Below are 25,592 nucleotides of genomic sequence, written 5' to 3'. Positions count from 1 at the left end.
ACAAATTAGTAAAATCTCACATTCGGTTACGTGATTATGTGCGAATAAACATATTAAATTGATAAAAAAAGAAAACATTTTTTTAGATGCATCTGGACTTAAATATAGTAACTCAGTCATACTTTAGGGAGAGTTCAGTTGCCTATATTACAGGTTTTTTACCCAGTTTAGTCAGCTGATGATACTTAATTTTGTTAAATAAATTACTATTATATAAAGATTTCCTTAAATACGTCATTTACGTTTGTTAAAGGAAATATTGTATCTTAAAATTGAATCTGTAATCTGGATCCAAATAATAATATTTGGTTCAGCCGATATGACACTTTTATATTACTTGAACTCAGAAAACCGTTATCTTGACTTCTATTCATAATACTTAAACTCTCTGGAACCACCTACTTTTTCTTAATCGGTCCCAAAGCCACTGAAGAGATGCCGTCGCTCCAGTAAAAGTCAATACCACCTACTCTGTAGACGCCGGCGTGAGGATCGAAATGGAAATAATGGTTTTCCACACGCCAAGCATCGTTGTCTTTCAGGCTGTACACTATAAGCGCATTGGAGCCCATATCAGGAATATAGGCATAAGCGTCTTTGCACTCCTTGCCTGTGATATCTACGACCTAAAAACGTTTTATAATGAGTATCTACCCTCTTCATAATCCATCTCTGGTTACTTTCTTTTCAAAGAAGAATTCAATCCACCATGGAGGAATATTACTGCGGTATCCAAGTAATATAAGTTTCATTTACTTTAAAGAACTCGTATAAAATAGGATCTCAGAAGGATAGATAGATGAGAAAAATGGGATTACTTATCAAAATTTGATTTCTGTATTCAACAATGTGGGTACATAATGTTATTCTCGTTGGAAAATCGTTAATTATTATTTTGTTACAACTTACAATGCTCGTGAAAACTGATGAATCTCGTAACAGCTCATCCTTGATTGTATATCTATGCATAAGTTTATCGGTTTTTAAGTCAAAAATAAAAATCGCTGGCGGAGCAATCTGTTTCACGTCATCTGGAAACATCAAAATGTTTTGTTGTGATCGAATCTTACCTACTAGGTATCTACCCTTAATTTATTCAATAAAGAATAGCAAATGATAATGGAGCTTGGCCAATGTTGTGTGGTGAGTGCCACTCCTGCAAATTATCAGCCTAAGTGTCTCAAGTCCTACAACCAAACTACTACTCCAGACTTCTGTTATCGAAACGTACTACCCGCATGTCACGACGGTCACTCTACTGATCGGATACGCAGAGAGTTGCAGCCTGATAATAGTGTAAATTATTATATAGAATAAAAATTCTGTTCTATAAAGAATTCTAGGCCTAGCTTTTAGCTTAGCGTTCCTGATGCGTGAGATATGAAACCCTAGTGTGAAACTATGAGTGATTAAATGTTTATTTAATGAAACTTACGGGCCATATTAGTAACACCGTTGTCGACCACCCACAGCCTGCCGCACTTGTCCACATGGACCCTGAAAGTGGAGACGACAGTGCTGTTGCTGCTGGCGCAGCAGGCCTTGCTGGAGAGGAACGCGTCCGCCCAGCTGGGGTACGGGTTCAGTAGTGGACTGTGGGTGCTGTTGAGATAGATGTAGTTCAGAGAGGCTGGAACACCTGGGAGCAAATTTCGAGGATGTATTGTAGGAGGAGGCGTCAAACTGCTGGCACTCCCGCTCTGGACTGACATCGAGTAATTTCAGTGCACATAGCACAGTGTGCAAATGACAGCTACAGTAAATAGTAAAAAGTGAACCTATATAAGGTAATAGCAGCGGATCTTCTTTTGTCTCAAATACTAATACGACAAAATAATATTTTTAATTAGTGACTATTTTATAGAAAACCACAGTTGGCGACCCAACGAAAGACAGCAGACAGACATATTTTTTATAAGTTTTTCAATTAAAGTGACAACTAATTACTAAAACGCGTGAAACTTAGAAAATCACACCATAATCTTAAGAACCTAAGAATTACAACAGGCGAAATAAAGGTGTAAACGAAATGAAGTAAATTCTAGAATAACCTTTTTTCCAGCGGGGTATGGTAATGAAAAGTCTGTCTTTCCAACGAGCAATACCAGCAGGCATATTATTTTCGGGTATGTATGCACCAGATTTGATAGCACTATCTCGAGCCTGACCTTCCCATGCAAAGTCTAAAGTCTTCCATTGAAACTTTGGAGGTAACAAACACCAAACTCCTGGTACTAAAAGGAGCAGATAAATTAAATAAAACATCCTCTTTCTACTGTTTAATTTCATTTTAATCTTTTAATATAATTTTGTGGAAATGGCCATATATTTTAATAATATAGGTTTGTGTAAATTTGTTGATTTTGAATTTTTGTGCCAAATTTGTATGTCATGTCAATGACGTTTATACACGCCATATTTGACAACTAGACGTAACAATAACTACACCACCACACAGCTCTATAATAAAATTATGTATGATAAAAATCGGTAGGTATTGAGTTTAAATTTTAGTGATTTTTCACATTATTTGCTTTCATAGTTTATGATTATGGTCATTATTAAAAACATAAAAACAGAAAACCAAGTTTTGCGGAATAAACTTATCGAAATCCTTGGCCGTGAAACAATGTATTAAAAACCATTTCGAGCTGTCAAATGAGTCAATTTTGCTAAAGTTAAGTTGTCACGTTTTATCAAAATGTTGTTCATTGTCGTCCAATATATTTAATTGATTGATTGTTCATAAGTATTGTTCAACGCCTTTATCGAGGCACGAAATTTACCAGTACGTCGCTGTGGCGGATAATTTGCTGTAAATGTGTTAAAATGTCGGACAAAGCAGAAAGTACGAATGGAGATTCTGAAGGAGCGCCTCAAGTTAATGAAAAAAGGATTGGTTGTTCACACTACAAACGACGAGCGAAGTTCGTGGTAAGTTGCACAGACGGACAAATTAATTTGATACGTCATTTAAGCGCCAAACATATGCATCGGGTCAAAACACCTGGATCTATATATAAACCCAATCTACGCATAAAATCGACTTCTGCCCCGAAAAGTGAGTTGAACAAACAAAGTAATGTCAATGAACTTCGCATTTCCTTGTTCCATATTGTCGTATTCACTTCATTCTATAATTAACAAAATATTATTTGAATAAATACCAAGTGCAAATTGCAATTGGAGGCATTTAACCTATTAACTAGCGGGTTTAAGGTCAATGCTGCTCGCAGATTGTTTATGTTGTTGTTCTGTCGGTCATGTCCTTAAGACACATGTCTTACTCGGTTAATGTGGGATTCAAAAAGTAAGAAATAAATAATTTTTGGCCTATTACTTGATTTTTTATAAGTCTACATTGAGACAATTCTTTGTCCTTGTATGTGGTAGTAGCAACATTTAAACTTATTTCTATTTGTTATGATTTTTAAAACTGGTATTTTCTGGGATGAAATCTGTAGTATAGAAAAGGAGTATAAAATAGTAAAAGGCACTCCAACTTAAGCCTATATTGATTGTTTTAATATGTCCCATGTTCTTTCAAATTTTTCAAGCATGACAATATGTAATGTACACACTATACACTAGTTATAATCTTGGTTTTCTCATCTCAGTAATTTAATCCTATTTAGGTCTGAGTTTCTGTATGAAGCACACATGACTTTAGAAATCATAGGCATACACTGACTATTCATTATGATACTTTATAAAAGAACACATTTACTACAAGAAAACCTACATAGCTGAATGTTCTCGATGGTTTATGAAATCTATCATTTTCTATGTTCCCATATTACGCAGGATTCTGTATACAAAAGATAAAAATGGGACCATATTATTACTCCTTCACTGTACTTATAAAATAAACTGATTTAAAAACAATAAAAAATTGTTGAATTATTTTTCTACTTGTCTAAATATGTATAGAAAGCGTAGAAAAATGTATCATACATTATCATCTTTCCATTTCTTGTCACATTAACATTCTGATTAGCTATCATCAAGGTCATTAATAATTATCAAAATTACAACAGCTTTATGAAATTTGTGATTGAATAGTGTTATGTGAGTGTAGAATACTGTCTAAAATAATATTATATATTTTATCTCGTTAAAATTGCATTAAAATAAGGATAAATATGTCAAAACCAATTTGTTTGCACAACTGGTATATTCAATGTTGTTTTTCTTTATAACTCGGTCCTATGTTACCGTATCTGGGCATATTGTTAAAGTTATTAGTCACAATAACAGGGAGAGTATTTTCGTCCAATATGCATTAAAGCATGCAGTTTGCTTACCATAACTGCATTTTAAAGGAAAACTATACCAAAACTCCTATTAAATTTTAATTGGAATTAATGTAGATCCACGTTTCCCAACATGTGGTCCGCGGACCCCTGGGAACAAAAGGGTCGCAAACGAAAAATCAGCAAACCAGTTTTATTAGAAAAATGTGATCTAAGCACACAATATTTTAAAAAATTAAAAAAGATGCATCCAGTGATGTATAACACTATTATTAATCTATAAAAAAAATAAAAAGTACAAAAATTGGTTTTTCAATGTTTGTTTTGGCTCTCCTGTAAATAAATGATATTGCGGATTGCGTTTATTTTGCTGTTTATTTTATTAAGGGGGTCTGTGAAAACTGTGCTTGATTTCCTAAGGGTCCTTGGACTGAAAAAGGCTGGGAAACGCTGATGTAGATAAACCATGTCATATACTGTAATGGAGTTGAAATATTTAATAGATGTACCTGGCTTATGAATGCGGAAAAAGACTTCCATAAGAAGTAGCCAGGGATTCCTAAAAGTACTATAATAATGGAATTATATTGTCACTACTAATCGTCATATATTAAATTCACTAAAATAATGGATTAATAATTTAACATAGGTAACATAAAATTATAAAGTGCTACACGTAAGGACAGTTCTGTAGAGTTATTTGTCCTTGTCTGCATCATTGTTTGTCATCAACCCGTTAAATTCCTACTACTTAGTATGTGCCGCCTCTCAAAGCCTGAGGGTTGAGGCCATAGTCCACCATTTTTATATCACTAGTAGTCCAGAGGAATTTTCCATAAAAGACATTAAAAATACAATAAAATTCACAGACACCATGCTGCAACAAGCTGTACATGTGCCGGTACTGCCACGACGAGAAGGAGGAGCACTACTTCAACAGAAAGTCTGTCACGGAGCTCATCTGCACTGAGTGCGACACGCGGCAAAAGGTGCAGGCGGAGTGTCAGAACTGTGGAGTTAGGTTTGGAAAGGTACTTTTACTACTTACTACTCACATACATTTTACTTACATACCTTTTAGTTATCGATACATTACATACATTATGGTTTAAATGTGGAAGTATTCTTCTCGGTTTCAGTATTAAGATAACCACTGCACTAAAAAGAAAGTACATAAAAAAAAAGCCTGAAGATTAAAATCTGTTTTTCCAAAAATATCATAAAAACCAAGTACCTAAGTTAGGAACCATTGAAAATCGGCGAATATTAGTAGTGGTACATCCTTATGTATTTAATAATGGTCCCCTACCTCCCTTACCCATATTACACCATGTATATAATAACAATATTATCAAATAACTCGTATGGTAAAAATAGTTTTTAAGGTTTTTAATTTTATTTATTTGTATGCACATATTGTTATAAAAAGATTCAATGGCTACAATTGTATTCACATCATACAATGTACGACAAAGTTGTCAATATTACTTTGTTGCAATAGTTATTTCAGTTCGACAATCCATTGTTCCTTTTTTATAAGAGACCTTGAATAGTGTACAAAGTTTACAATCACTATTATAGAAAAAAATAAGATTGTTGTAACCAGTTGCAAGCAACAAGAAAGCATGTTATACGAAAAACTTCTTTTGCGATACACATTCAAAGGAAGTGCTCAAGATTTAACCTATAATAATTTATAACTTTTTGAGAGACCTTTATGTTATGAATCAGATTACGCTTTTTAGAAATCCACCTGGATTTCCAAGTCCAGGCTAAAGATTTTTCTTCCTACATTTTTTCCTCAATGAATAGCTTATTAAATACAAAAAAAAATATTTTTGTATTCTGTCTCTACCTCAAGACATTATCGCGTTCAAATAATCTCTTTAGGCGTATTAAGTTTTTTGATTTGCCTCTAGAGGCACTACCGCCATACCTATTTCTGCCTTATAACAGTTGTGTAAAGCGCTGCTATGTTCTGGGTTGAAGGGTGCAATAAGGGGCATATACCTTTTTCCTCGCGTACCAACGCATCTGTAGCTGACCTCAGGTAGGAACCGTATCTAGGGTTGATTATTTATGTTCATGGGCGAGTCTGTATTAAAGAGTTATATTAATAATTACACATATGATCGCACAAGCGTTTAAAATTGCCTTTAATAGATTTAAAGGATACTTTTCCTATTTCCCATTCTATATTTAACTTTCACATCACATCATTCTTATTTGCAAACTTGATTTTGCAATGTGATATTATTACTAAGTGATGCATCATATGTATTACCTTTATTTCAATTATATATCAATTACGTAATAAGCTTTGTATCAAGTTAGTCATAGGATTATGTAATTTTTGCACTTGAGCATATTTTTTTATAATTTATTGAGGGTTGGCTAGTAGAAAATGCTATTACACATTCATTGTATACATGTTTTAAATGTAATGAAAACTACGGGGACCGGCAAGTCCCATTATTCCGGGCTATAGTAGCGGTTAAGGTAACAGCGGAGCAGGTAGAGCTAAGAATCCCCAGAAGAGAGTCAGCTACAGCACGAAGACTTTGCACCTAGCTACATACTATAATAAACATCCCAATGACCTTTGTTCCCAGTACGCGCGCCCGATACATTACAACACACTTTAATGAATATCTCATTGATGTTTGCCCCCAGTACACGTGCCTGATCTGCAACCTGTTCGACGACGAGGACAAGAAGCAGTACCACTGCGAGGGCTGCGGCATCTGCCGGGTGGGTGGTCGCGACCGGTTCTTCCACTGCGAGCGCTGCAACATGTGCCTGCCGGTGCAATTGCGGCAAGTTGGACATAGGGTGAGTAGCCACTAGCAGACTAGGGGGGAACCTGGGCCTCCGACGACTGAATTCACCACTCCGCAGCTCGTGAAAGGTGGTTAGGCTGGAGAAGTACTACTGCCGCATGTTTTTTTAGTGTCAATCAATTCGATGGGTTCGATGCCTTTCGATGGAAGGACGTGGATACCGGCTGACTTACATATAGACGACCATCTTAGTCTACATCGTTGTGATCAGCTTTAGGTAGAACTTATTATATATGGGGTTGGTCAAAAATATCGATGGGCGGTAGTGCCTGCTTACCATCAGGTGGATGTAAGCTTATTTACTACTTCAAGCATAGAAAAAACATTTTTTGTTGATTCTTCGAAACATAGCAAGATGGCATAGAGGCGTAGGTTGCCAGAATGCGATTTTCCGGTGGTCGATATCTTAAAAGAGAGACTTAGACCATACATCAGACTTGACCATAGGTATTCATTTTTCTTTCAAATAAAACAGAAATTAACTATGTACAGAAATTACTATATAATCGGGCAGACCTAAATGAAACTACTATATATACAAATTTAAAATATTCTGCGTATTGTGATACTACGTACTTTATTTACCTATTATTTCCTTTGATGTTGCTTGTATTTAGAACGTAACGAAATACTCTAGCGGAATGCTAACGTAGTGAAATGTAAAATATAATGTCATTTACTAGAGAAAATGTACAAATGATAAAAACAATTCGACGAATTTATAAGAAAAAAACCATGTTTCCTATTTTTCCGGAAGCATAAATATGTCGTCGCGCAACTTAAAGAAAAATAAAAAGTTCAAGAGACTAGAAACTGCTGGTGAATGACGCTTACAAGCTAGATGCGATGTGGGCCAAGTGTGTGGGAGGGCACGCTTCGTAAACAACATTAATAATATAAATATGTTGCATGATTTACTGTTTATGGAGAAAATTTCGTTAAATGATATATTTTTGATTATTTTACAACTTTTATGAGACTCGTTTAAAATTTTATTAAAGAAACGAAAAATTGAGTTGATACTAAAGAAATAATTTAATAAAATTGAATTGATCGCCTTGTAAACTAATATTATAAATGCGAATGTGGGTTTGTGTGTTTGTTACAATTTCACGTCTTAACTACATAAGCGATTGTCATGTAATTCAGAAAAAAGACAAAGGAAGGATAAAAGATAATCTTTTTATCCAAAATAAGTACCGCTCCCGAGGGATAGCGTAAACCGCTGACAAGCGATGCCGTGGTTAAAATATAGTATTCTATAAAGGTAATAAGAATATAACATTTATATAAATAAAGGCTCACATGTAAATGTTAAAGTGAGCAATATGAATTTCCGATTGTTTTTAAGCAGAATTTTTAGGTTTTGACGAGGTGTTTTACCCAGAATGCAATGTCTATGTTTCCTAATTATGTTAAGGAAAATTCGTGTGTATTTGTGGATTATTATTCAGCGCGTTTTGCGAGATTTCCATTTAAAGACCGGTCTGACACTCTGTGTGACCTGGGTTTGCCCCTAGCCGAATAGATATAATTATAAATTATTAATTTAGTGCTCTGATTCGTAAGTGTTTGTGAATTCGTCTTTGTGTATACATGATATTTATGACACATGAAAAATAGTAAAAATCCCAGTATGCCCTACCTGTGTGGGGATATAAGTGTAAACAAAAGGTGATAGAACCCTCTGTGGTTGGACTCCGACGGCACCACCCCTACACCTATTTCTGGCTAATAACAACATTTGAAGCGTGTGGTAAGGGAGACATACTTGTCTGAGGTGTTTCAGCTTAGTCCTCAGTGGTAGCGGCGCATGTGTGGCGGATCTCAGGAAGAAATAATCTAATCCTATCTTGCGTTGATTAGAGATATCCCTGGGCGGCAGTAGCCACTTATCATCAGGTGGCCTGCATGCTCATCTGCTACTCCTATATAAAAAGACAGTGTCATTATTCAACTCCAAGCATAATCTCTGATATACATCTTTTCTAGTGTGTCGAGAACGTGTCCCGTTCGAACTGCCCGGTGTGCCTGGAGGACATCCACACGTCGCGCATCCCGTGCCACATCCCCGACTGCGGGCACCTGCTGCACCGGCCGTGCTTCGAGCAACTGCTGCAGTCCGGCCACTACGCCTGCCCCACATGCCAGACCAGCATGATCGACATGACCAAGGTGAGCGGAGAGGAGTGACCACCGAATGTATTGAGTGAACCGCCACATTTGTTTCTGCCTAATAACAGCAGTTTGAACTATGACGTGCTGCTTGCTGTGTTCCGCTTTGAAGGGTGTGGTAAGGAATACGTACTTATACGAGCATCCAGCTTAGTTCTCAACACATGTTAGCAACATGTTACATGGATAGCAACACATGTGAACCTCCATAAGGCTCGTCGTACCTCGTACGCTATCGTATCTAGGGTGGAATGTGGATATCAATGAACGACAGTTACCACTTATCATCACTATTGCCAACTATATGCTCACGCTAGTTCTCCAATATATAAAAACAACACTATAAGCAATAAATTTGTGTTTCAGCTGTGGGGTTACCTGGATTCCGAGGTAGCGGCGACGCCGATGCCACCAGAATACGCGGACTACAAAACTACAATACTCTGCAAGGATTGTCATAAGGTACCTTATCTTTACCCTTCCAACCTGATGGCTGTATAATCCAAATATATAATTATACAAATGCAAATGTATTTGTAGGATTTTAGCATCTTAAATTAGTTAATTTTAATTAGAATTTATGTAATTTATATACTTATGACATATTTGCATACCCTTTGGGTTAGGATAGGAGCACAAAACTTATGTATTTCACGCATGTATACCACCTTATCCTGCAATAAATGAATTGAATTTGAATTTAGTTCTTGTTTAAATGTTTAGTGGTTATTCGTTAATATATTTTGGTTTAGTTTTATTACGATTTCTTAAAGATTTTCTTGTATTACAGTTATCAACAGTCAAATTTCACGTAGTAGGACTCAAGTGCCAGCATTGCGGCGCGTACAACACGTGTCAGACCAATGGATTCCACAAGTAAGTATTATTTGTATTTTGACAAGTAGCATGCCTGAGAAGTCTCATACATTCAAATACTGTAAATTTGATGTTATATGGTTATACTTACAAAAAAACTAGACTAAATCTCTCTATTGAGTATAAAATTAAGACAAATTTTAAAATTTAGCGTTAGCTTGATTAGGTTAAATTTTCGGTAATCGAACCTAAATGGGCCCGGACGCGGGCAATCACCGTCGGGACTGCGGACAAGTGCTAGTAGAGTTCCCGTGGTCCCGACAAAGGGCGTCCAGAGGAACACTGTGAGGTTTTACTTGGTAGGAGTCTGGGATATTCTTTTCGCTGAGAGGAACCCCTGAAGGGTCGTCCAACGTACAAAAAAAGTTTGGCTATAATATGGTTGCATTTAACATGTATATGTCAAACTTTCAAAAAGTGATTATCTGTAATCCTACTTTTAATTATGTATGACTATAATCTATGCCTCTTTATAACACATATTTGTATTTTAGGGAGAGTGGCAGCGCAGAGGCAGAGGGTTCTCAGTCGTCACCGTCGTCGTCGTCGTCATCGTCGTCGTCGTCGTCGTCGTCGTCAGCGAGCCGCGCGGACGAGCAGCGCCGCAGCGACTCACCACACGACGAGCTGCCGCGCGCCTCGCCGCTCGACGAGCCGCCACAAGCCTGACACCGGCCTGAACACAACATATTACAAACACAATACGGAAGTGACGTAGTGGTCGGTAAATTACGAGAATACAACGGATGTGACGTAATGGTCGATCGTTCTAACCAAACCACGATATTATGGAAATATAGTCCGCGCCAAACTGCTGCTCTGAAGTTGTTGCGAGCACGTGTAGTCATACAATTTGCTATGGCGACGTGATTCATTTCTATATTCAGAGCGGACTAGCAGTTTTACGCGGACTATACTACGGATGTAACGTAATGGTTGATCGTTCTAACCATAACGAATTGATCGATCGTTCTGACCACAACCCACTGATTGATTGCTCTGAAAACAATGAAATAATCGATCGTTCTGACCACAACGCACTGATTGATCGCTCTGACCACACCGCACTGATTGATTGCTCTGGCCACAATGAACTGATCGATTGTTCTGACCACATCGCACTGATTGATCGCTCTGACCACGACGCATTGATCAAATATGTCTCACTGATCTATCGTGTCATTTTTATTGCACTACAATGATGCACTACTTTACGGCGTCACACTGATCAAGTATTCCATTGACTTCCTTTATTCATTTTCAATCTATTTTATGTTTTCTATCATACTCTTGGACTGCATTGACCGAACGTTTCGATCACACCATACTAATGTACATAAGAAGTACTATTTCTGGATAAAATGCATTTTCCTTGTGTAACTGGGTAAATTTTGAATTGAGGAAACAATAATATTTCGGGAATATATTATTTTGTAATTGTGAAGCGATAAATATTTAATTAAAAGTAACTAGTAGGTACGAGTGTAATAATGTTTATTGTAAATTACTAGTTAAATTCCTGTTATAGTAAATATCCTGCATATCAGTGTAGCTGACTGCAAGACAGCAAAAAAATAAACAATGTTCACAGAATTTCATGTTATTTGAATACAGTAGTGCTCCATGCACCACGCATGCAGTCCACCTGATGGTAAGTTGCCATAGACATGTGTAATTAATCCTAGATAGGATTGAAGAGCTATCCGAGTCACAGGTGCGTTGCTAGCCACGAGGACTAAGATACTACGCGTCGTATTATTTAGTCTTTCCCTTAACCCTTTCAACTAGAATATTAATTATAGCAGCAATGCACTGCTAAAGAAGTAGATGTGGCGGTGCCTTTTTTTTTGGTTTTTATATTAAATTTTGTATGAGTACATGACCGACGCCTAATTTTGAGGCCTAAGGGAATTCTGTATTAATACATTAGGCGTTTCGTTTTAGTCCTCATGTATAACGCATTTTTAATCAACACTACCTTTACAATATGTCCTGTAATAACAAATCCGGCTTTAATAATTTGCAGATATAAAAGATCGACAGTTTCCTTATTTTTTTACTTAAATGAATTCTATATTTACTATAAAGTCTATTTATAATAACCGTCAGGTTTTTGAGATTTTGATTTAGCTTAAATCATTTTTGAATGGTGGTGAATTATAATTGTTTTTAGCAGGAAAATTCTTATCTGTAACGCTCGGCTGTGAACCGGTCATTTGTGTACATTCAGAGAACTGAGTTATTGAAATAGCCTAATTACTTGTTACTCATTTTTTTAATTTCAACAAAAAAAATCCCGATTGCAAATGTATGTGCAATGTTATGTCACTCACATAATTCACATAATAAGACGAATCATACGATACCTCATTTGTTAAAATCCCGAAGCACTTAAGACTAGGCATGCCAGAGATTGAGATACGCTTGTAAAACATTGCCCTCGGCAGCCGTCTAAAAATAACTATTGATCCAAAATTCAAACACAGTTTCTGGTATTACATTAGTCATATAGATCTTATGTAAAATCAATCAATTATATATAGTATTTAATATATGTCGTGAATTATCTGCCCATATTGATCCCTAGATGATTGTTAGACATGCGCCGAATATTCGTTTGGTATTCTTACATAAGAAGTTTTGTGTTTTAGTCCTGTACCATGTCGTGTACACAAGAAAATAGAAACACTCGAACTGAATAATTCGGCCGAATGCAAATAGCAAAAAAAGATGCCGAATACGCCGAATATTCGTTTGGTATTCGGAATCTCTAATGATTATATAAAAAACTAACAAAATTATATTTAAGTACTAACTTATAAATAAAAAATAAATAAACATAAATCTGTAAGTTATTCTATTGTAATGAAAATAATTATCAATTGTTGATAAATTAATTTAGTTATTAAATTATCTGAGTAATATGTATTAGGCTAAAATTTGTATATTATTGCTATTTAATAATAATAATTGTAAAATTACTAGAATTAGTACCATTAGTTAGTCTAACCATATTGTTATTTGAAATATATGTCAGATCGAAATGTGATATAACTAATTCATGCAAATATAATAATAAATATTAATCATCTGCGTAATAAGATGGTTCATTTGTGTATTTATATAAATTTATTTTATATAGTTTTCTAGTACTCGGTGAGATTATGAGGGTTTAAGAAGAGCGAATCACATTAAGTTAATGAATTTTGAATAATTACATTAAGAACGGTTGAATAATGTCAATTATAGTCACAGTAATAGCACTAACTATATACACTTATACTTCATTTGCCTTTTGTTTATTGATACATACGTATTACAGGTTTGTTTGACATTGTATCAGATTTATTCGAAAAATAAGGATTCGTCAATCGCTTAATCATAATAATTATAAGTTTCTAAACGGGCTTAAAATTGAAAAAAGAAATTGAATATTATTATGAACTTCATATCACTAAGCTATTTCTATTCACCTTATACGTACATTTGATTCAATAAATATTGCAGTCCAAAATGTCAGCCTTTGTACATTTCTTGCTCACATATACTTCGACCAAGAGATAGATAGAAATGTCTCTATTATAGATTGTAGTTTTTATTGAATCAAGTTGTATATTTGTTTGTATTTATATTTACTGCCATATTCGCATTACGATACGATCATTCGCGTGTGATCCAACTTGTTTATAAGTATTTAAAAATATCGCAAATCTAGTTACACTAGAGACTATTATCCGGACTTTATTTGTACGGACTCTATTATCCGAACATTAAACGTGATCAAGTAACAGTACGGGCTTAGCAGATTAGCTATTCTTAGCAACGGCGGTTTTGGCTATTGCATAGATTTTTGAGTTCTAGTAAACAGCTAAATCGTCGATTGCAGATGCTAAAAGTAGTATATCTGCTGGGGTCTTTAAATAAAGTATAAAATATATTATTCCGTTATAAGTATATTATTCAAATTCCCGCATTTTCAATTATCCTGATGCTTACAACAATTAGGCCGGTTAATAGTATCTACTGTATAATAATGCAGTTATATAGTTAATAATTTTAAATATTTGTTTAATAAATTGTACATTTAGTAATGAAGTCACTTTAGTGAGAAAGTATCTTCAAGTTGTGGCAAACAACTGCGATACCCAATTTGTTTCAAATTGTTTAATTAATAAATACAGATTAAGATATTGTTGTTTTATTATTACCTTTATACTTAGAAGAATTGAAACTAATAATACGAAACAGATTGCATTTTGGAAGGTGGTAGAATTCTTCTCGGTAGCAATATGTGCTTGGAGCCATCTCTGGCATTTTCTACCTTGTAGCTTAACTAGCCCTTGTAGTTCACATTGGAACGCCTAATATTAATTGCCTTATGACACTATTGCTATAAACCAAAATAGTTAACACCACTGTCATCATGATATCGTCCTGTCAGACATAATTTTTTAACACTACCCTCAAGTAACGAATTATGACGTAATACCGAGCACTGAAGGGTCGGATAGTTTTACTGCCAGTTCGATTGTAACATCCGACTGATGCGCACGCGCTCCGTGTGCTCGTCGGCTCGAATTCTTCGGGTGTTTTTTTTATAATAATGTCATAATTATAGTTATAAAAATAAAATTAAGATTAAGTGTGAATTCGTAGTGTCCTTTCGGTGTAACATTTTATCCCTTCGGCCTTAAACCCACCACGACCGTGTCGTGACACATGAAAAATCTGGAGAAACGTGTGCAATGCTGGTAACAAGTATTTCTTTAATAAAACAAACATTTTACTTAATATTATAATACTTTATTATTATGACTTTTTGCAATAGGAAAATAGTTACAGGGTTACACTTGTAAGCGATTTTATAATAAATAACACTTTCAATAGTTCCCACTTCTAAATATATAATAGATATGATTTACACTGTCATTTATCGATGCTTTGATTAACATTTATTTTTACTTATAACGAAATAAGAACTACGTACAAAACAGTATCAATTACATCTAGAATTGTTCTAAGAATATCTTAAGCTATGCATCTCTAGGTTTTCGATAAATTGGTTCTATATAATCATAAAAAATTAAAACACCTAACGTATTGTATGAAAAAGTCTCACAAAAAATCAATTACGTCTATTTCAAGGTTTTCGAAATATTTTGAAAGAATAATATTGATTAAAATTTACACATTTTTTTCTATCAAGTGAAAAAAGATATTAAATATAGAAAAGCTAACGTACGTACAAACCTGAGCAAATAGTTGCAATTGAGCTCAAGGTTACGTTTATATCGAAAATCTATAAATTTTCATGATTACGTGATGTTTAATGATACTGTGCATAAATGTGGACAATATAAATTATATGATGCAAATTGTAGCGATTTAAAGTACACGACAATACGTTTATACTGAACGATAACTTTCAAGTAAGACCACGCAGTAAAGTCGTTGTTTAGTGACGTGCTCCATAAATCGGTCTAAAATTCTAAAAAAAAAAAAAAAAAGTTTATCTGGACGATTACATCGCAATGTTTGTTTTCCACTATTGCTACTATCTGTATCAGAAACACAAATACTTAGAACATGGTTGTTATGGAAGTTTATTGGAACACACTAAAATAGATGAAACAGTTACAACTCCTTATTCCCACATTGATCTACTTATGTAATTGTTCATTTATATAAATCACAATACATATCATTATTCCACATTGAAAATAAAATATATAACAAAAAACATTACTTTTACATTTCTAAAGGCTTAAGAAAATCAAAACAATTAAATTGTTTTATTGATCTTTGCATTAAGTGTAGTTGGCAATAAATATGATTTAAACTAGCATTCACTAGCACAATATAAATATTCAATAAATAACGTTATAAATATATTATTTTGCAAAGTATTTATTGTAATGATAAACAACTTCGAAAAAAAAATTATTAATAAGATACGCAAAATATTTCAATCTTGTATTCCTATGTTACATACCTTTAATATAGTATGAGATCAATTTTACTAATATGCATAAATTATAAAGACATTTTAAGGGAATACCCTACTACATTATTTTAGGTGGAAAGACAAGATTTTGAAACACAAGATGGGAGGATTTATGACGTCACTTTTATGAAGTATCATTAGAAAAGTGGCAATCATTAATTTTAGTATGCAAATTGTAATTTTTGTAAATAATAATAATGAATATGTTAAGCACCGTCATGATCATTTTCAACCAAATCCAGGTTAAACGGTTGTTTATTTTATAGTGGAATATATAATTTTTATAGTTACCATTGTCCATGCACAATAAATATATCAAATCAATTAACAGTGTACAGTATGTGTACTGAAATGAACAATATTAGCACCCCATTTACACTAATTAATTCAATTACAAATAAAATGGAAATACCGCGCTATAAAGAAAGTTACTTACAAATTAGTAACTAAATTACTAATAACTAAATAAGAATATGGAAAGATTCTTATAAATATTATGGCTGCCATGTACGACTCGGGTCGGGTTCGACTAAACAAAAAAAAACCCAACGCTTTTCCTTACATTTGTAACATCATACATGTTTGATGTTGTATGTACGTAGTAGTAGAAAATAATTTGTTAGGCGACGTAATATCTATATAACTAAAATGATTATAAAACAAGTATGCTAGTTGCATTAAATGTGGTACTAATAAGTCTACTTCAATTAAAATTTGACAATTGTTGATTTACAAAGACGTCGGTATTTCCCGATGAAGTTTAATTTTTATCAACATGTCGCCATTTAATCATTTTTGAAGCGATAAATACATTATAATTGATAAAACGAATAAACATTGATAAATATTGTAGATTACCTTTATAATGATAATGGGACTTTTATATGGTGTATTGTCGTAATGTTATGAATGATGCATACATACATATGAATCAAAACATGACTGTGTTTGCACTGCCATTTGCACTATTTATTTATTACACTACAATAATATTTTGTATGCATGTGGTCTGGTGTTATAAATGTGGTGTGCATAAAAATCTGACAATGAAAAGGTTTAATGTAATTTTAATTTCAAAACCGAAAATGACGCAAATGCCTTTTGCAGAAAACGGTTGTAGTAGTGTAGTGTGTTATGTGAATTTCCTACATTTTTTATGTTCATAAAACATATCCTGAATGCTTCATGCTTATATATTAAAAGTTTTAAGGATTACCACTGCGTAAACTAATATTTTACCAAGTAGTTTTAGGCGACATAAAATTATCTTTTCATTAAGAAATAAAATGCTACTTAGGCAAGATGGTTTTTACTAAAACACTTTAATTAAATTTGATAATTAATGATAATTTGATAATTATAAATTATACATTTTTTTAATATTGATTATCTTTCAACTTTCAAAAAACTAGAAATATTACCTGCGATTCTTATAATATCATAATAAAAATAAATAGAATGTTTTTCATTTGCCTAAAATGTTGATTACACTTCCATTATATACATAAAAAATATGAGTTCCTATGTCATACAAACTAAAATGACTGCAAATCCTTATGAAGGCTTCACAATAAAATTAAACATTTTTTTTTGGATTTGGCCTCAAATGTTAAGTAACAATAAGAAATTGGAATGCTACGTATTTAAAATATAAACAATGACATTAATGTCTAGTATGACACTATAATACAGTGGCATTTCGCTTATGAAGCCGCCAAAAACAAATAATCGATCTCTATGGTTTCATTTTCCCCCAGTAATATTTTCATTTAGAGCGCGAATTACACACAGAAACACAATTATACATTAATGCACATTACTGTCCCCCACACATCGATTACAAAATCGCATAATTTTGTATCTCATACATAAAGAAACGCGGCCTCTAGATATAATATATCGATATATACATACAAGTTTCACGACACGACACTGATTTGAGCCAGCACACATCAGCGCGAATATAAGCATAAAAATCTCGCAAAATTTCTCCAAAAACACTGTAAACAGTATAACTGACATTGACATTTATATAGATCATGCAGCAATTACATTATAATAGGCCAACCCCGGTTTTACATATCGGCTACAATCAATGAAACACTAGCTATCACGGACAGAGGAACAGAATAGACACCTAGTACTGAAAATGTTCCTTATATTTTCGTCTTATAGCATTCTTCTTAAATACAACTTATGTAAAACTTTACTTACAAATACAATTGGCTATTAAAAATTAAAGACTAATTAGGACTGTTAAAGAGAGAACACGTTATTCTCTCTTCCCCAAATCAGGAGTCTATTATGTTACTACATCTATGATAGCCCCCAATCTTTTCAATAAATCTCATAACACCAATAAGTACAACCAGAGTTACCCAATAACAAACCAGGATATTTTCAGATGGCAACACCAGTTCTCTTGTCTATGGCAAACCATGGAAGTCGAATTCCGTGTAGAGCTGCTCCACTCGATTGTAAACCTCGTCGCAGGATTGGAGAGTTTCTGGTAACACCGCCATCGCTGCCGTCAGCTGGTCATCTGTACCGAATATCTGAAAAAGATACAATACATAAATATAAAAAAAAACATATAAATTTAAAACACCAATACTAGCTGTGATTCGCGAATTAAACCGCATTACAAATGTCTACCAATTTCATATAAAAAGACATGTCAATTCGTAAAAGCCTATGTGTCTATAAATATTGATGAAAAAATTGTTGAAATGCGTCCAGTACTTTTGAGTTTTCAAAGTTATGTGTGTATTAAAAATTAATTATCACTTGCTTAAACTGTGAAGGAAAACATTGTGAGGAAACCTGCATACGTGAGAAACCTTTAAAAAAACGTTTTCTAAGGTATGTGAAGTGTACCAATACGCACTTGGCGAGCGCGGTGGACTATGGCCTACTCCTTCTCATTCTGAGATTTCCACATGAGATTCCCACAGCTGGGCATGCGTCTCATGCCCAGGCCTACGCATGCCCAGCTGTGGGGCGATAATGGGTTGTTGAAGAATTACGAAACTATCAAATATCGATCTTTGGTAGGCAAAACATTAGATTGATTGTTACTAACCGGTGTATGATCAATTTCGTTGAATGATAAAAATCATGTCCTTCTTAAATTTAGTGTATCACCCAGGTCGTGACCGCTTATCATCAGGTGGTCAAACTGGGTGATTGCGTCAATAACACACAATTAACCGTACTACAACAATGTTAAACAAATACTATGACCTATATACATTCGGCCACATGGTGCCTATTCACATGTCCCACAACCACATCACATAGCAGCGATAAAACGTCGGCAAGCAGGGGTTACGTTGGGTTAACTAGAAATTTTACAGATTTTTTTAGAAAAACAAGTCTGCTATAGTGTATCGACCTAAGTAAGCCGTAAGGCGTAAGCGTAAGCCGTTGCCACAGATGAACATCTGTAATCAACCCAAGATTAGTGGACTAATTTGGAACACCTATGAAAAGTATGTCTCTGCGCATCTGAAAAATCTGCGCATTTTCGTATAAAATTGGTACGGACTGCGCAGTTGCGTTGTGGGACATGTGAATCAGCACTTATTGTTATATATGTCTTTCAATAAAAATAATTAAGAATTCTTAAATGTAGTATAGCACATGCAAGGCTGGCACTAGTTAGCAACGCTCGCTGAAGTTTAGATCAAGGCCGAATCTATTGGAAGGCATTAAAATGTTTAGCGTAGCAACGAACATATTGTTTTTGTAATCTGCAAATAATTTACAATTCGTAGATTGTTTTTCGTTTGTTAACAAAAATAATAATCTATATATAAGTGAAACATTTTTTTACTATAGGTACATAAGGCTCGGGACCAAAATATAGCTACCCTGCCTGTCGTAAGAGATGGCCTGCAGAAACACACATCGCACCCGGAGGACTCCGGTTGTGTTCAGTTGGAGTTTTTTTTATAATATAAGAGTAGCAGACGAGCATACAGTCCACCTGATGGAAGTGGCTACTGTAATCAACAACCCGAGATAGGATAAGATATTCCTAAATGAGGTCTTCCACAGATGCGCCGCTATCCCTGAGGACTAAGCTGGAACGCCTCGGTAAATTATGTCTCCCTTACCACACCCTTCAAACCAGAACACAGCAGCGCTTAACACTGCTGTTATGAGGCAGGAATAGGTGTTGCGGTGGTGACGCTGGAGTCGAACCACAAAGGGTACTACCACCTTCAAAAGTCCTTCACGTGGCGCAAAATGCCACATCAACAGCTTATGCCTTTTATATGAAACATCGTTAAGAACCCTACATGTCCCCGAGTTCTTTAAAATATCTCAAGGGTCTGTGTAGATTATGAACTATCTATGGCCTGAACCTATCTCACTCTGAGAAGAGATACAATAACAGAATAGACAATAATTAATTGATAATGAATAATAGATTAACGCAATACAACTTCGTTATTTAATCGGAGATACTTACGGAATTAATCAAAGTGTGAAATGTTACCCACCCTTACACGAAAAATGCATTAATATAGATTAGAAACTTCAATTTGTTTTATTACTATTATTAAACATTATTTATTATACCTTGCTGTAAACTATTTATCTTATCAGAGTATATTTAATATACGATAACGCCATTGTATATAAAAGTACCTATCTATAATATAACATGGTGAGGTAGACAAGATTAATACGGGGATTAATATATGGCTAATTTATTACCTAAGGTACGGTAACATTGACTGATGCACGCTTGCGTATTGAATTGTATGAGGAGCGCCAAAGGTTTTTACACACGTAGCAGGCAACGGACTTAGGCCTGGTTCGCACACGGCGTGCTCACGCTTACAGACTTTGTTCTTTAGATTATTTGAGCGCCGCTACGTTGATTGCAGTTGCATCAGAATACAGTACTTTGCGCATAAGCAGCATATATTCCACCTGATGTTTACTAGTCATTGTAGAGTATACAGTGTAAGCACTAGATTTCTGTGTGATTGATCCCAAATAAGCCAGGACATGGGATCGCCACCTGAGTTGAACTGCTGAACGTTAGTATCTCTTGTATACTAACAGTCTTCAAACCATATCAACAGATATGCAAACAAGGTGTGACAGTTTTTCCATCATAGCCAAATTACCAAATGTCCAACTATTTTTCTTACTAACTGCATAACAACTAGCTGTGTTAGTGTACCCTTACGTTGCTATAGAGTATATGTTTGTAGATGTGTTCGACCACATTGGCTCGCTAACCTTACCTGCACGCAACAACTTCAGAGCGGACTAGAAGTTTGGTGCGGATTATAGACACTTTAATATATAGAATTGCAGACCCACCTTTTTCAAGAGATCTGGTCTAGAAGGCAAGGCATGCATGGCTAACGTGGCTGCTTTCCTGATGTACCACGGGTGGAACTCTGCCAAAGTCTCATTATATGAACATTGGCATGTGGTACATGTGTTCATTGCCTCGTCAGCATCACTGAGACGCTTTAGAAATAGCCGGATGAAATCTGGAAAATTAAAAAAAAGGTTTTCTGAAGTTAAGTGATCCTTTAAGCTCATGAAGTTCTAGATGGTACCCAAATGGGTCATTTCATAACAATAAAAAAAATTAAAAGTATTTTAAATATTCATAATACATATTAAAATTCTAAAATAATCGACGCATTACCATACCCATCAAACATGGATTACAGCTGTTCAAAAAACAAAAATAAGGGGTCTGGTGGTAATTTCTGTAGCCAAACTTTTTACACCCTATTTATTGTTACTTGTATTAGAGTGTCTTGCAACAACATGGCTTGTTCTTCTCATTAATTCTAATAGCTGCTATAAAAATTATTGTAAAATAATAATTGTAAAAACAATAAAATATATTTCACATAACTGAAAGTAGAATCATTCAATTCAATTCGCCAAATTTACAGCCACTGCTGCAATTGTTTGTTACTTCTATAACATTAAAGAGAGATTGGCAATTATCACATAAACATAGTTAATTGTAGGAAAATCACTGGATTATTTTCTAATTCAAGTGATTAAAGAAAAATTGGTACATTTATACAAACTAAAGGAAATAATACTGGGTTTTCCCTTGTGCAAATTACTACTGTTAAGTCATTGAGATCTTGAATTTAACTGGGTAATGTAACCTACACTAGAGTTAAAATAATGGTTTTTTATTTTATTTTTAATTTTAAAGTTATCTAAACCTGACCCCATCTGATAACTTGTCTAATGTAAATATTGGTACTTATTTGAGCAAATGATAATGTCACCTTTTGAATACATACATACATGTTCTTTATATTGTATAATTATTACTTACTTAAGATATAATCTAGTTTATTATATACCTGTTGTCATGTTTTCACTACACCTACCACTACAGATATGTCCTGTATATAATCAGCGTAAATATACTTCAGTATAGTAACAAGTATCACAAGGAATCGTTAAAACATTACAAACTTGACTGAATAAGCTACAAACCTAAACCTCTATGCAAACGGAGCATTGTTCTAGAGCCGGAAACGAAGCCATTCTTGTCGTGCAAGCTTGTCTCCTTCTCATACTTCATCATTTTCTTAAAGGACTCGTAATATATCGCGTCCTCGCCATCCCTGTGTTTCTCCATAACTTTAATTTTACTCCGCACATCACTGCTCACGAAGGAAAACACTGTCCCAATGAGATTTAAGAATCTAAAATATAAACAGACACAAATAAACACAATTAGCCCACAGCCATATGGAAGCGCGCACAGATCCGCGAATTTTGCTGATCTACAAAGTTAAGCAACCTCGTGCGGTCGAGAGACGCATGGGTGACCGCTTGTGCGCTTCCGGGATCGTGAGAGTATGTCAAGCAATAGGTTCCGGTTATGATTAGATAGAAGTAACAGAAACTTGGTCGGAAGCCTTATGAACGGTTTGAAAACGTCCGACATGACCTGTAATCCACACTTTCCTTCACTAATACCCACTGGATCCACTTGATGTACTCATATTGCTCCCCATATTATGAGGAATGACCCATGAACAACAATATAACACAAAAGAATTACAGCTGTATATGGAAATTAAAACAACAAATGCTCCAAATTTCTCACTTCACAAGCTCGTTGTAACCGTCTATGTAAGCCTCTATTATCACATCGTCCTCTTCTTTCAAGCTATTCCGGAAACATTGGTGGACATAACGCAAATCCAAGGTGTTATCATTCGACATTTCTTTCAAAATTTATTAATCAAACACTTCTATACAAATTAATTTAATACAACTCCTTTCTACGTCCGACAGACCGACTAGTCGACTGACGTCGGACGTGTGACTTATTGATAAAATATTTTGATTGACGTTTGACATTTCATTCATAATATTATGCTTATTTAATTGGCTACTTGACACTTTTTGGGAAACTGTTTTAATGAATTCATATACGTATTATATATTCCTTTCATTGATCATTTTTTCGAAAGAAGGGCTATTTATTAATAAAAAACATATTTTTATTACGGTAAACGGAACGTTACGCCAAAACAGGCGGTCAAGTGTCATTTCGTAGCGTGACGTCAACACATTGAAAATATAGAAATAAACTTCGACGCTACACATACTTTAGGGGAAATCTTGGGAATTATTTAACTTTTATTAGTACAATTGCAAGAATGTCAAATTACAAGGCGTGCATTACTAAATATCCTAACAAATTTGCTTATACAAGTTCCTAAACCCAAATCTCATGAACGTTAAAGAACTTGCATATTCTTATATGTTTAAATCCTCGGTTTGCAAGCAATGACATTTTATACTATCTATGTAAGAGAAGTATTATTGAAAAAAAGGAATAAATTTAGTAACTCTCGAGTAATTCGTCAATTCCAAATCATTGGAACGGGACGTAATCAAAACAAAACAGCAAGTGGAAGTATTCATATATTTAATATATTATATAGATGTCTATGATAAGAATAGAATTATAAGACGTCTATGAGAATTCTATTTTAAGGGCCCATTCTGTAATTAATAGGACACAATTAAAATATTTCATGATTGATGGTGCATGTGCACTGATTAAGTTACATGACTGTATAATTAAAAATACATGATTTGCTAATATTAGTATTTTATTAACCGATTTCTTTGTTTATTTGGTTTATATGGTTCTATTAGTGAGTACACACAGTAGAACTTTTGTATATATTTATCATATGTTACAGTTACAATAATTACTACAGAATACAGATCAACTAAGCTAATTTTTTGTGCTGCTTGCGTGTCTGCTTTTCTTCATTACTAAAATTATTTTCCGTAACAAATGGATATATATTTTTATCACTGTCATTTTCAGAATTAAATTGCAATGCAATAATAGGAACTGTATGGTCACTTTTCTTCCTTCATCTTGTTGGGTAGGTTACGCAAGTAAAGAAGTACTATTTCCCGTGTACTTTACTTTATGTATTTCAGACTGGTGCCCACTTTCGAAACTTTTGGCTCCTCACTTCTTCTAGGCAGGACAGTCATCACATTTTCATTTTCATTGATGTACCTTGTGTTCAGGACAACTTTTACTTTTCATGAAACACAAACTTGCCTTCCTCTTAAACTGCACATATTCTATAACGTCGTCACTATACGATTGTCGGGAAGATCTGTAAATATAAATATAACCAATTAATAACCTTAAAACAGTTCACATAAGAATATAAGTATATTTAAAAAAATCCTAATAATCACTTGAAGACAACCTTCTGTCTGAAGTCAGTTAAGAAATGTTTTAATTGTCCGATATGATTAAATGTAAATATAAAGAATGTTTTACTTACGTTGTTTATTTGATATTTCCATAGGTTATCTCACGGAAGTTTTTGTATCCATTTTGATTTATTGCACTGCATATATGGATCTTCTTTAAGCAGGTTCACGCTATCAGCTTTAATATAGTATGGCTTCATTTCGGTTCACAACATAAATTCAACCAACTCTAACAGCAAACGATTTAATTATTATTTGCCTTGTTTGGTTTCGATGTAGTGACGTCACATGACATTTGAGGCAGCACTGTCGCCGTTTTGGGATTTAAAATCCACAGATAAAAAATCGAAAATTTCTTTTTAAAAATTAAAATTCTTAGAACGTATTAAAAAATAAACGAAATACTGCATAATTTATGTTTACTTATAAGCTATCATATCCAACATATTTCATATTTTATTGTTATAACTGTCAAGTACCCAATTCTTTATTTAGTACATATGCATTTTATATTTGCACTTTGTTTAAAACAAAGTGGGGTTTTGAAAATTTTCTACTTAAATAACAGAAACCGAAATGCTCAAGATTCAATAAAAATGAAATGAATAAATCATGTGACATTAGACGTTTTAAATTTTTTTATCTGTTTCATTTGCCGCAGAGTTATAAAAAGTT

The 25,592-nt window shown here is 34.2% G+C and overlaps 3 protein-coding genes across 3 annotated transcripts in view; 1 reads left to right on the top strand and 2 right to left on the bottom strand.

The window, feature by feature from the left end:
- Positions 1-2,396, bottom strand: part of LOC140752145 (L-dopachrome tautomerase yellow-f-like) — a 360,210-nt gene extending 357,814 nt beyond the window's left edge. The window contains exons 1-4 of the mRNA XM_073086328.1: positions 2,052-2,396; positions 1,436-1,639; positions 910-1,031; positions 403-626 (exon numbers count right to left, since the gene is read on the bottom strand). Coding sequence (XP_072942429.1) covers positions 403-626; positions 910-1,031; positions 1,436-1,639; positions 2,052-2,289 — 788 coding nt within the window. The 5' untranslated portion in view covers positions 2,290-2,396. The remainder of the gene's footprint in view (positions 1-402; positions 627-909; positions 1,032-1,435; positions 1,640-2,051) is intronic.
- A 266-nt stretch (positions 2,397-2,662) lies between these two features.
- Positions 2,663-14,332, top strand: Rchy1 (Ring finger and CHY zinc finger domain containing 1). The gene is made up of 7 exons (XM_073086343.1): positions 2,663-2,934; positions 5,123-5,284; positions 6,927-7,085; positions 9,086-9,268; positions 9,635-9,730; positions 10,059-10,144; positions 10,639-14,332. The coding sequence occupies exons 1-7, from the start codon at positions 2,830-2,832 to the stop codon at positions 10,811-10,813; spliced, it is 966 nt and encodes a 321-aa protein (XP_072942444.1). The 5' UTR covers positions 2,663-2,829; the 3' UTR covers positions 10,814-14,332.
- A 4,104-nt stretch (positions 14,333-18,436) lies between these two features.
- On the bottom strand, positions 18,437-23,495 carry LOC140752185 (ceramide-1-phosphate transfer protein). The gene is made up of 4 exons (XM_073086394.1): positions 23,269-23,495; positions 22,650-22,861; positions 21,492-21,667; positions 18,437-18,703 (listed from the first exon to the last, which is right to left on the bottom strand). The coding sequence occupies exons 1-4, from the start codon at positions 23,385-23,387 to the stop codon at positions 18,575-18,577; spliced, it is 636 nt and encodes a 211-aa protein (XP_072942495.1). The 5' UTR covers positions 23,388-23,495; the 3' UTR covers positions 18,437-18,574.
- Positions 23,496-25,592: the final 2,097 nt, after the last annotated feature.

Source organism: Epargyreus clarus, unplaced genomic scaffold (assembly GCF_041222505.1).
Source record: "Epargyreus clarus isolate Ecla_fem2 unplaced genomic scaffold, WU_Ecla_fem_2.2 ptg000024l, whole genome shotgun sequence".
Classification (NCBI taxonomy): domain Eukaryota; kingdom Metazoa; phylum Arthropoda; class Insecta; order Lepidoptera; family Hesperiidae; genus Epargyreus; species Epargyreus clarus.
This window is presented reverse-complemented; position numbering and strand designations above follow the sequence as displayed.